This window comes from Dasypus novemcinctus, chromosome 25 (genome assembly GCF_030445035.2).
Source record: "Dasypus novemcinctus isolate mDasNov1 chromosome 25, mDasNov1.1.hap2, whole genome shotgun sequence".
Classification (NCBI taxonomy): Eukaryota; Metazoa; Chordata; class Mammalia; order Cingulata; family Dasypodidae; genus Dasypus; species Dasypus novemcinctus.
The window spans coordinates 47,486,169-47,499,530 of record NC_080697.1 but is presented as its reverse complement, the minus strand read 5'-3'; the positions used below and the strand labels follow the sequence as shown (position 1 = coordinate 47,499,530).

The 13,362-nt window shown below is 37.2% G+C and overlaps 1 protein-coding gene across 1 annotated transcript in view; it reads left to right on the top strand.

The window, feature by feature from the left end:
• The window catches only part of TDRP (testis development related protein), a 72,857-nt gene extending 60,686 nt beyond the window's left edge, over window positions 1-12,171 (top strand). Inside the window, exons 4-5 of the mRNA XM_004463144.4 lie at window positions 3,843-3,946; window positions 9,139-12,171. Coding sequence (XP_004463201.2) covers window positions 3,843-3,946; window positions 9,139-9,484 — 450 coding nt within the window. The 3' untranslated portion in view covers window positions 9,485-12,171. The remainder of the gene's footprint in view (window positions 1-3,842; window positions 3,947-9,138) is intronic.
• Window positions 12,172-13,362: the final 1,191 nt, after the last annotated feature.

Below are 13,362 nucleotides of genomic sequence, written 5' to 3'. Positions count from 1 at the left end.
TGCCAGCTCTTATCTGCTGTTGAAACCCTGTAGGGAATTATTCCTTTCAGTTATTGTGGTCTTTAACTCCAGTAAATACTGGAGTATTTGTTTCCTTTTTAAAATTTCACCTTATTAAATTTTCATTTTATTCATTCATTTTCCTGATTATCCTTTATGTCTTTCTGTTGTTTTTTTTAAAAATCTCTCTTAGCATATTGAAGATGATTTTTTTTTTTTTTTGTCTTACATATCTAAAGTGTGGTATTCTTCTTTAATGGTTTCTGATTTTTATCTGGTTCATTTGGATGGGCCATCCTCTCCTATTTTGTTGTTTGCCTTGTAATCTTTGTAGTACACTGTACATTTTCATATTTTAATGTATTAATTTTGGTATTTATTCCCTGAGCTGTTTCTTCCTTTCATTTTAAATCCAGCTAGTGAGATAACAGATGTTTTTGTGTGTCAGGAACTAAAAAAACAAACAAATAAGCTAACCAAGGCAGAGAAACCGAAAGTCTTTTGACTCTGTGCTGACTGGTATTCTCCACAATTTAGCCTTCCCATTAGGAAGATCAGCAGCCAAGGTGAAAGCGAAGTGCAGGGTCTGCTGCACCTTTTCTGAGCTGGACTTTTACTTGTTCCAGTCCTTAGGAATTTCCCAATTTACAGGAATCCAAAAGTCCCCTCTGTACTCCTCATAAAATAGGCTTTCTCCCCTCCAGAGTGCTCTCCTGTATGTCTTCAAGCTTGTCATTCTCTGCTCCAGGATGCTTTTACTTAATTGTTTGTTACACTGCCTTAGGTTTCTGTGAGGTGCTTCTGCCTGCAAGGCAGGTTCTCCAGGAATGAGCCTGAGATGAGTTTTCTGGTTCAGTTGTTCAGGCTGCCACCTGGTAGATTTGCACTGATATACAGGCACCCTAGTAAGTGCAGGGGGCTTGTTCTCTTCCCTCCAGAAGAGAACTAGTGATGTACAGTGGAGCACAGGATGCTTCCACACAGTACCTGGGAGTGGTGTAGAAGGGACCAGTAAGGTGCCACTATTTGTAAAGTCACGTTTTCTTTGCACACGCCCTTTTATCGAAACCCTTTAGCTGAGAAGGAGTTTTGAAGAAGATGACTCTGCCAGTTTTGCTAGTTGTTCAAAGATTCTGTGGTAGAATGGCCACCTGGTGCGTGTTACACTGCCATGCTGGTCTACTGCTATAATGCCTTTTCGACTTGCTGATTCACTGTTAAGTTCATTTCTGGGGACTTCTCTCTTAATACTTTTCCTTTGTTTGTTGATTTTTCCTTTTCAGGGACATTTGTTTTAAGCTCATTAAATAGATACTGTTTTTCCTGTTTTCTTCTTTATAAGTTCAACCTAAGTGCTTTGTCAGTTTAAATGGAGTAATTTCCCTTTCCTAACAATTTTTGTTGTGATATCAGAAACTGATAACTAAGGGGATCATGGTTTGGGCATTCAGGTGTGCATGGAATAAATAACTGTTTAAAAGTTGTGATAATATCCCTGGAAAAATACATGTAAACAGGTGTTAAGATTTGAGGGAATTTGTTGACTTTGTAGAACAGGTTTATACTTAGTGATATCTGCCAAGGGGGAGGTCTGCTCTAGTGGTTAACATATCAGTGCTGGAGTAAGCGATGAGTTCAAGCCTTGGCTTTGCCACTTTTTAGCTGTTTGCTTTGGCCAAATTACTTAAAGTCTTTAAGCTTCATTTTCCTTGCTTGTAATAATCATAGTATCGATTACATGGGGTTATTATTAAGAATTAATGATCAAGTGAACGGGAAACTTAGCAGAGTGCTTGGCACTTAGTAATTTCGTAGAACTCTTCCGTTAAAGTCTGGAAGGTCCAAAGTCTAGAATACACTTTTATGTAATTTAACCTTTATGTATAGGTTCTTTATTGCTAGTTGACCATGGCTTCATGTCAGGAACTCCATCATGTAATGGAGCCCAGTGGAGGATTAAATGTAAAGTCGTTTATGTAATCGCATATAAGCATTTCAGGATCATTAGATTGACTATTTTTGCTAACTGGTAGGTTTTAATATAGAATGTGATACTGAAACCTGATACCTTATACTTAGTTCTTTTTTGTAAACAATTTCATCTTTCTAGTCGTCCAATTTAGTGTTTAATCACCAGTGTCAGGACATAGTCCTTTTTGCCTATAGGGAAATTCAGCAAGTCAGACTTAATGAAGTGAAAAGTGGACTTGATAATTTACTGATCAGCTTTTACATCTTTTTCCTTCCCATTGCTGTGTTACACACAGTATTTTCCATAGATTAGTTCAATTGTATTAATTTTCTATTCTGCTGGATAGTCTTATACTGATTCTATCATGCAGCCTTTAAGTTTGGTTTCAGTATTGCTTTATTTTTAATATTTCATAGACTAGTTTTTTTTTTTTTTTAACCTCCTAGGACTACCCCCAGCCACAACATCTCATATATGCTAGATTTGCTTCGTGGGAGGCCCTCGGCCTAAACCCCTCACTCTCCAAAACCAAAGCCCATCATGTGATTATGGACTCTAGGGGGTGTTAATCAGCTAATGCTAAAGGCACTTCATAATAGGACTTTTAGGAAAGATTAGTTTGTTTCTCTCCATTCCTTTCTTATTAATGTACTTCATTGCATCTAAGATGTTGTTGCTTTATTTTTAAAAAATATTTGTCTTTTTTTCGTTAAGCTACATATATCACAATAAATGTTACATTAAAAAATATAAGAGGTTCCCACATATTCCTCCCCTTCCCACACACATACACATTCCTCCCACATCAACAACTTCTTTCATCACTGTGGCACATTCATTGCATTTGCTGAGTACATTTTGGAGCACTGCTGCACTGCATGAATTATAGTCTACATTGTAGTTTACACTCTCCCCCAGTACATCCAGTGGGTTATGGCAGGATGTATAATGTCTAGCCTCTGTTCCTGCAATATCATTTAGGACAACTCCCAGTCCTTAAAATGCCTCGCCTCTCTCATCTCTTCTTCCCTCTCACTACCCTCAGCAGCAACTACTGTGTCCAGTTTCTCCAGATCAAAGCTATAGTTTCTTCCATTTTTAGTCACATTAGTTCCATTGTAGAATACCAGTAAGTTCATTCTAATCCTACTTTATTCCTCCATCCTGTAGTCCCTGGGATGGTGATGTCCACTCCACCTTTTTATCGAGAGGGGGCTTAGATCCCACATGGTTCATGGACGTGCTTCTCCTGCTTGGAGTTGTAGATACTCTTAAGTTCCCTGGTGTGATTGACCATGAGATGCTATTATTTTTAAGACACATTCTGATATCAGAAATGAAAACCAAAGACAATTATTTGTCTTAGAATCTACAAAAGATGTTATTTCTATAGAGTCTATACTTATGAGTCTGTACTTATGAAGAAGTGAGTGCAGGATCATCACAAAGATAGTGACAAATTTGCTAAATGACCTTTGACAAGTTTCCCTTCTCTAGTTTTCACCTCCTGCTTCTTAAAGAGACCTAATTCTTATTGGTCTTAGCAGGATCTAGCATTTTTATAAGTCTTTGAAGAAAATGCACCACAAATATAAAATTTTATATGTTTCATCATATGACGATGAACCCATTTTAGATATAGTATTGCATGATTATTGGTTTGTCATCACTAAATTTAGGCATTCTTCAACAATATTGATAGATTACTAGTAGCTAATTGGGACAGTTTTAAATGTGTGCAGATACAGCAAGGTGCAAGGAAATCTGTGCTAATTTCTAAGTTTTAGCTGCATAATTTTTAGAGTATAAAATTGTCGTCTGTTTATTCACTATATCATATTTCAGGATCTTTTTCTTAACCTTTTATTAGGTTCAGGGAGCAAGTTTCCGAGGTTGGAAGGAAGTGACTTCTCTGTTTAATAAGGATGATGAACAGCATCTACTTGAAAGATGTAAATCTCCCAAGTCTAAAGGGTAAGTCATAAGTGTTTAAAGAAAATGATCATTTCACAGAGGCTGGAAATCACTCAGGAAGGTGGAAAATGATTGTTTTAATGGTATATAAATAAAATTTAGCTTAAAACTCCTTGTGTATACTTGGTAACTTGTTTATTTGTTAAAGTCTGTCTGTCCCTTTCCTCTCCATCTCTTTCTCTCTCTCTCATTCCCTTACCCCTACCCTTTTCCTGTGGAGTGGCTAATAGTAGTAGGGACCCCTCTCATATGAAAAGATTTACTTCTTCTTTATGAGTAAAAATAAACTGAACTATTTTTTCATGTACTGGAGGCAAAAGAAAGTAAAATGTACTTTTGGTGGCGGCTGGGGGAGCAACTATAAGCATCTTAAAAGGTTATGGAAAAGCAAAAAAAAAAAAAAAAAAAGTTTCTCAAACCAGCTATTGAACTTAGCATTGTAAATTGAATATACTAGCCTTATAGAAGCCTGAGCCATGCCTAAGAGGTTTAGTACTTTCATAAAATAAAGAAAAAGGCAGTTAAAAATAGGGATTGGTAAAAATTTTCGAAAAGTAAATACATTTAAACTGATGTATTGCTGCTACTTTATAAATATTTTGAAATTTTAAAAGGTGTATTTCAAATTGAAAATAGAAACTCAGTGATGGCACTTTCTAACAGCATATTTTCCCAGTGATATGAAGAGTTATTTGATGAGATGATGCATGTTGGTAAACCTAGAAGTAAGGAATTTGCTTTTGTTTGAGGACTGTGGAAACCTTCGTAGCACTTTTCTGCATTTATCAGGCAAATATATGACCCTTAACTTTGCTCTGGCTAAGGGAACTCGACTTAAGCTGTATTTTTATTTCTGTTTTTCTATAAACCACAGTGTGAGTCAGTTCTCTTTGCTGCCAGGATGATCTGTTAGTACGTCAGCGCTTCACTACTCTGGATGCACGTTAGAATCTCCTGGGGAGGCTTTTAAAAATACTTATGCCCTGGCTCCACTTCAGACCAATTAGGTTAGACTCTAGGGTAAGACCTGGGCAGTGATATTTTAAAAATGTTTCCTAGGTGATGATTCCCATTTAGTCAGGGTTGAGAACCACTGATCTAGTTAATGGCATTTCTATATAGTCCTTTGTTGTTTTTGTTATTCCCAATAATCTTTCTTCATGAGATGTATACTTCTTATTCTTTTTTTAAAATTTATTGAAGTATATCACTTATACATAGACATACATAAACAATAAGTGTATAGTAATAGTTGAAAACTTATACAACAAACATACATAACATACAGGACTCTCATACCTCACTACCACCAATACCTTGCATTGTTTTTAAACATTTTTAACTAATGATGATAGTGTCAAAAATCACTTGATCCTAGATGTGAGGGGCTGTTTTTCGGTTCTATTGGTGTATGTGTCTGTCTTTATGCCAGTTCCGTGCTAATTTTACCACAGTAGCTAGGTTATATGATTTAAAGTCCAAAAGTGAGAGTCCTCTAACTTTGTTTTCTTTTTAAAGATGTTTCTGGCTATTCAAGACCCTTTACCCTTCCAAGTAAATTTGATAGTTTTATTTTTAAAAATGCTGGTGGAATTTTTATTGGGATTGCATTGAATCTGTACATCAATTTGGGTAGAATTGACATCTTAATGATATTTAGTCTTCCAATCCATGAGCATGGAATCTTCTTCCAATTATTTAAGTCTTTTTTTTGATTTCTTTTAAAAATGAGTTGTAGTTTTCTGAATACAAGTGCTTTATATCGTTGGTTACACTTACTCCTAAATATTTGATTTTTTTAGTCGCTGTTGTAAATGGAATATTTTTTCCTGACTTCCTCCTCAGATTGTGCATTACTAATGTTTTTTAAAGCTTATTTCATCCAAGTATAGCTACTCTGGCTTTTTTTAAATTTCATTTTTTTGGTTACTGCATGCATGGAATATCTTTTTCCAGCCTTTCACTTTCAATCTATTGGTATCTTGGGTCTAAGGTGAGTCTCTTGCAGATACCATGTGGGTGGCTTATATTTTCTTATCTGTTCTTCCAGTCTGTATCTTTTGATTGGGGAGTTTAATCCATTACTGTTCAATATTATTACTATAAAGGCAGTTTTTATTTCACCATTTTGACCTTTGGGTTTTATCTGTCATATTTTATTTTCATCACTCTTTTGAGACTTTTACTTTGGTAAAATCTTCATTTCTAGTCTCTCTTCCAAGCCTCTCTCTCCTGTCTTTTCTTTTTATACTGTAGCATGCCCTTTAGTATTTCCTGCAAAGTTGGTCTTTTTATTACACACTCTCTCAGTTTCTCTTTATCTGTGAATAGTCCTCATTTTTGAAAGACAATCTTGCAGGATATAAGATTGTTGGCTGGAAGTTTTTCTCTTGCAGTATCTTAAATATATCATACCATTGTCTTCTTGCCACCATGGTTTCTGATGAGAAATCGGTACTTAATCTTTTTGGATATTCCTTACAAGTTATTGCTTTTCTCTTGCTGCTTTCAGAATTCTCTCTTTGGTATTTGACATTTTGATTAGTATGTGTCTCGGAGTTGGTGTTTTCAGATTTATTCAGATGGGAGTACATTGCTCTTGGACATGGATATCTATGTCCTTCAATAGGGTTGGGAAATTTTCTACCATTATTTCTTTAAATATTCCTTCTGCCCCTTTTCTCTTCTCCTTCTGGACACCCATGACATGTATGTTTGCACTTCTCTTGCTGTCATTTATTTCCCTGAGACCTTGTTCAGTTTTTTTCATCCTTTTCTTCATTTGTTCTTTTGAATGTTGGCTTTTGGAAGCCATTTCTTCAACCTTACCAATCCTTTCTTCTGCCTCCTTAAATCTTCTGTTATATGATTCCAGTGTATTTTTAATTTAATTTATTATACCTTTCATTTCCATAAGATCTGCTAGTTTTTTATGAATGCTTTCAAATTCTTCTTCATGCTCATCCAATGTCTTCTTAATATCCTTAATCTCTTTAGCTATCTGTTGAATATATTAAGGAGATTTGTTTGAACATCTAAGATTAGTTGTCTCAACTCCTTTATGTCATCTGGAGGCTTATCTTGTTCCCTTCACAGGGCCATATCTACCTGTTTCTTGGTGTAGATTGTAATTTTTTGTTGGTGTTTTGGCATCTGGCTTATTAGAGTACTCTGGGTGCAGTTTCTCTTTTTAGTTTAGGGCTTTCTTGCCCTTTCTTCCTTGGTGGTTGTGTAATAGGAACCAAGGATCTAGTTGGTACTGTAAGCTTTGAGGTTCAAGCTGCCCTCATTGCCCCAGGGACCAATAAAGCTACTCCCAACTCTCCCCTTTGCTGGAAGTAGGAACAGAGCCATAGCCATGTGTAATAATCCAAGTCATGCAGGCCTAGACTGTAGTTGCCCAGAGATATTGATGAGGCTTCACCCACTGTTCTCTTTTGCCTGGGGTGAGGATGGAGCTACAGGTGTGGGCAACACTGTATGCCGTGTGGGTCCAGAATGACTGTAGTTGTCCTGGTAGACTTCGACTCTTTAGTCTGTGCCAGCTGAATGTACCTGCAGTTACCTGGAGAGGCTGGTGCAGGGCCTGCCAGCTTCCTCCTTGCTAGAGGTACCTGGAGAGGCTGGTGCAGGGTCTGCCAGCTTCCTCCTTGCTAGAGGTGGGGATGAAGCCTAGGCTAGTACTGCAGGCTGTCTGGGTGAAAGAAACTGGTACCTACCACACTGTGATTTTCAGTCAGCCTGGCTTCCCCTCATACCTGAGGCAGAGTCAAAATGGCAGCTGCTGGCCTCTGTCCAACTTGGACAGGTTTAAACTTTACCTGTTTTTAGCATTATACTTTAGCCAGCCAAATTTCCTAATCAGTAGCTGAAGTCAGTGGCCAACTATCTCTTCCTTCCCTGATTTTGGGAAATCGAACTTCCAATACCAGCCACAGAATAGCTCCTGGGGCAGCTTGTGCCACCAGAGTAGGATGATCACTGGCCTCCGCGGCATGGCCTGTATTTTCCTAGAGAGGCTGACATAGGTCCCCGCAGCTTCCTCCTTGCTGGAGGTGGCACTGGGACCTAGGCTAGAGCTGCAATCTGACCTGGATGGACAGAAGCCGGTCCCCACCAGCACTGGGATTTTCAGTCTACTCTGCTTCCTCTCATGCCAGGTGCGGAGTTAACATGGCGGCTCCCGGCCTCTTTCTGACTTAGACAGGTTCAAACTTTAGCTGTTCTCAAGATTATACTGTAGCCTGCTGAATTTACGCTCCAGTAGCTGAAGTTGGTGCCTAACTGTCTCTTCCTCCCCTGTTTCTGGGAAGTTGGGCTTTCAATTCCAGCCGCAGAACAGCTCCCCGGGGCGGCTTGTGCCTCCAGTGGAGGATGGACACCGGCCTCCATGGCGTGGAGCCTCTACTTACAAGTCTTCTTTGTGGATGGGCAGTCTCCTCCTGCCGTCCTTCAGGGATCTTACAGGATGCTCTTTTGGTCTCCTGGAGCCCTCACACAGGTGCTTCAGCTAGCTCTGGGTGATTGATTACTAACTGCGCTGTAGCAGGAGCTGATTCTAGGAGCTCCTTACTCTGCCGCCATTTTGCTAATTGTCTTTTCATATTCTTTTAACAGTAGACATTCTGAATTTTTATTTTTGCTTAGGAAATTATCAATTAAATGCATGTGATAGTTTGCTGTATGAGTAACCGTGTTGAATCTGTTTTGGCATAGAAATAAATGGAATAAATTCCTGCTCTTACTCCCTAATTTGGACCATGGCTTTTTATGTGCCTGGTTTCCTCAAATACCAGAGCACTGCCTTTCATATTGCTTTGAAACAGTTGCCTTTTTGTAATCTTAATTTTGTCTTCTTGTCAGAGAACTAATTCTTTGCTTTTATTTTGCCAAAAGATATTCTGCCACAAAATATGGCATATATAAGTTTTGTTACCAACATGTAGTGATGATAATTTTTCCTTTTTAAGTTTTTAAAAGCATTCTTATTGAGATATGTTCACATACCATACAATTCCTTCAAAGCCTTACTGGTGTTAATATTTTAAATTTTATAAATAGATTTGTGTTAACTTTCTAAACAAAGTTTGTGTTTTTTTTTTTTTTAAAGAATGTTAACCGTATGAAATTATTGCAGTTTGAGGCCCTAAAAATTACTGGATCACCAACACTTAACTCTTTCATCTCTATAGAACTAATTTGCGATTAAAGGAAGAGTTGAAGACAGAGAAGAAATATGGATTTTGGGACAATTTGGTTTTGAAACAGAATATACAGTCTAAAAAACCAGATGAGATTGAAGGTTGGGAGCCTCCAAAAATTGCCCTTGACGATGTAGCAGCTGATTCAAGTGACACCTTGAGCGACCATATGTCTTGGCCTGCCTGGGAGGATGATACTAAAGGCTCTACTAAATATACCACCCTGGCCAGTTCAGGAAATAGCTCCCGGTGGAGCATCAAGTCAGCTGGAAAGTTGGTCAGTATTAGACGTCACAGCAAAGGTAATCTTACTGATGAGTGGGAAGAATTAGAATGATGTGTAAGAGGAAATGCTATGTAAAAGTCCACAATTTCCATGTATTTTCAAACCAATATCCGCCTAATATTGCACCTTTGTATTTCATTTTATTAAGATTCTTGGAGTTTGCTGTTATCATAGAATTTTTTAAAAAATTGATATATCATTAAGTTGTTTGGTCTGTTTCCCATATTAAAAAGAGTAGAGAATCTATTTTGTGCTTATGTTTCACATCTGGAATTTTATTTCATATGTTAAATTTGGAAACTCCCAAGCATACTGTGATTCCTTAGTAAATATATACGGGGGTTTTACATTTGATTGCCTTATTGTAGAAATATCCACTGCTTACCAGTCCATGTTTTTCTGAAACTGGAGATGTGAATTTTTGATGTTGTTTCATAAGATATCAGGTATAAATTGCAGTTTGCCATAAAACTATTCTCATGCCATCCTTAGTTGTAGTTCTTTGTTTCAGAATTTACATACTTTATTCTTGCATGTAACATGTATGTACTGTCTGTGAAACACCAGAATGTAGCAGTCGTGCAGTCGTTTTCTGTTGCCAGAAATTTGCAATCTAGGTGGTAAAATGAATCTTTCAAAGGTCATGTTAAATGTGTAGCAAACTAAAATTTCTTATTATTAAATAAAAAAATTCGAATGCAAATTAAATACTGGAAAAACAAAGGTTGTAGCTGAGTAAAAATACATATTCAATTTTAAGTGCATATTCCCTATTGTCTAGGGAAGCAGCTTCCGGTGCACACATTACATAGGTAAAGGTGGTTCTTGTTTTGAGATTTTACTTTTATTTCTCCTAAACTTTTAAATTTTGATCTTATTTTCTTCGAAAAATAAGTTCTCCTTTTTTGTTTATAGATGAATTAAAGAATGCTATAACGTGTGGATAAATCTAGTAACTTGATGCTCTTAATTTCATTTGGAAAGCATTAACTTGCTCACTGTAGAGTTTAAACTGTATATAAAATACTGGAAGTGCCTCTTTTCTATTATACCCAGGTTTTTGGTTTTTCAGAATGAGATACTTGTGATTGATGTTACGTCTGTAAGAAGTTGTATATTTTCCCCCACAGGAATAATTTATGGTTAATTTGAGAACATCACTGTGGAATTTTTTCTTTCACTCTCGTTCGTATTAAAGTTGTCTCTAGACTTGCTAATTGTCTTTGATAATGGAATTCTGTGTATAAGGTTCACAAGTAATGTGTCTCTAGCAATATGGCTTTTATTAAGCAGGTGGTGCAGACATCTATCTTAGGTAAAAGTGATTTGAAAGAAAAGCTGTGTGTGTGTATATATATAAATATATACATTTTGTTGTTGTTAGAAACAAACAAGAAACCTCCAGTTATACTCTGCTTTCCCCTCATGTGAAAAAACAAAACACACTGTCCTCAAGTTGTTCATTGTGCACTTTTGTGCTGTTTCCTTTAAGGGGCTGTTCCATTAGCATTCCTTTGGAATCTCTGAGCATGCCTGGTGGCAGTACATGTTATAATATAACATAGTGTATGAGTAAGTAAATAAATATATATTTTTACTAGAACAAGAAGTTTACTTGACAAAGCCTTGAAAGGGGAGCATGTTTTAAAATGGTATTAAAATATAAATTCCAGGAAATTGTGGAGGGTTTCTTCATTTCCTAATGTAGAGGAAAGCTTACCATTTTTAAGGTAATAACTAAGTTGAAAAATCTGAAGTTTCCTCAGGTAAATAGCTTGGTATACAGACTAACCCTTGGTCTCTTTAAAGAAATGCTTGCGATGATTGTACAAACACGCAGAATTTCATGACTTATACAAATATTTTAAAGCAGGAGCCGGGTTTAGGCATGTCTTTGGCTAATACGGTCTTGAGGCCCAGGAAAGTAAATGATGTTTTGAAACTTAAATTGTGGGGAGGTCGGTAAGACCATTTCCTTAAGCCTTTTGGGAGTTCTATAATTCTGAACCGCAAGTTTGTTGTGCCTCATATCTTGTTATGTTAAGTGCCTGTAATTCACCTAGTATGTGATGGACACTTGACAAAACCGTTCTTTATAATATTGTTTCTCAAAATTCAAAGCCAAAGCCAAATTAGGATTGGGCTGTGAGCTGTCAATCAGATTTTTCTTATCTACAGAGATCTATTAATGTAAAAATTTTTTCTTCTGTTGTATCTGATTAAATTAAAATGACTGTGTTTGTGATTGTCAATATGAATATTTATTGGTATGCTTTGGGAGCAAAGTATATTTTGTTGAGAGAAGAACTTAACCAAAGCAAATTTCTTTATTATGTTAACAGGTTAATGAGAGAATGAAGTTTTGACTTTGGGGTATTTGTTTGAATTCTGTAAACACTTATATAGTCTTTCACTGTGTGAAGAAAGAGTTGTTTGTACTCCTTAAAACTGTTGTTTTATTATTATTTTTTGATAGGAAAGTGATAAGCTTTAAAGAAGATAGGATTCATTCTTAATGATGAGGGTTTCTTTTTTAAATAAAAGTATTGTTAATATTGTTTTTATCTTTCATTATTAGTTTGCATGAATATTGACATCCGCTTAAATATAAATGCTGACTATGGCTTTAACTAATCACTTAGAGCTAATGGTACCTTTCTTGACATTTTAAACCTTATTTTAAAACGCAAACAATACATGTAGACTTTTTCATAAATAAATGAACAATTTCAACCTGAGTTTTCATGATGTATCTTTGCATATTTGAACTGCCCTTTTATAATGTTCGTCTGTGAATAATAATTAGCGCTCGTGCAGGGTTGCGAGTGAGCGGGATGGCAGCCGTCGGGCTCTTCCTAACACGCGTGTCCGGGTCTGCACCCCGTCCGCTCTAGAGGTCACTGGGCAGCGCTGGGGCCGTGCCCTGGCTTCTGTTTTTTATTTTCCTGTCAGGTATTTAATGTGTTAGAGCCTTAAGCAAGTTTTTACCCCTTGCATCCAGTTCAGGAACAATAATGTAGTAGTTATAGTAGTATATTTTTACTTATTTTTATTTATGCATTTCAAAATTTACTCTCTCTTAGAAAAAAGGTCTTTTTCTAAAAAGGTGGACTAATATAGAGATGTAGCTGGATTTTCCCTAGGTCTTGGCTAAGCTACAAGAAATGAATTTCAAGAGCAAGTCGGGTTAGTTAGGTCAGTAATTTATTATGGAATGGTGAGAAGAGAAATGGGAGAAAATAACAGATCATGGGTCCCAGGTAGAGGGGAAGGGGCTGAAGAGTGATAAAGAGGGTGGATTTACAGACCACATTTCCCCATTACAAACTGTAAATCCCCAGGTTTAATTGCATATTGATCCAGGTGGGGGGTGAAGAAGGCCAGAAGAGGGGGCAGAAGGCCAGAGAGGGCAGTTTGGCCTTTGTGCCTGCCTTTTGAACCATTAATTATTCTGCCCCTTTGCTAATGGCATGGGAGGAGTCCCAGTTGTTTGCTGTTTTGACTGATTACCCCACCCATCAATCCCCCTGGAAGGGCCCAATGATAAGGCCCCTGGAGAATATCCGGGGCTTCTCCTGACTTCTGGAGGAAATCTTGTTCCAAATAGGGGAATCTCACAGGAATCTCCCAGCAGCCGTCTTGTTTGTACCGATGTCCACGTGGTAATGGTGGTGGTTTTTCTGCCAGGTTCCAGACCCATCTATTGATTCCCTAACTATCCTGCTTCAGAGTGGTACTGACTTCTTTAAAACAGTAGATAACCAAACCATTGACTGCAAGTGCCTTCATATTCACTGGTTATTCCACCCACAAGCTCTCCTGTATTTCCCTTTCATTATTCATGATTGCATCTTTCAAGTGGAGTCTGACACCTCAAGCCTAAGCCTTTCCTTAACACTCACTTTTCTCCCTTCTGTCCTACTTTAAAC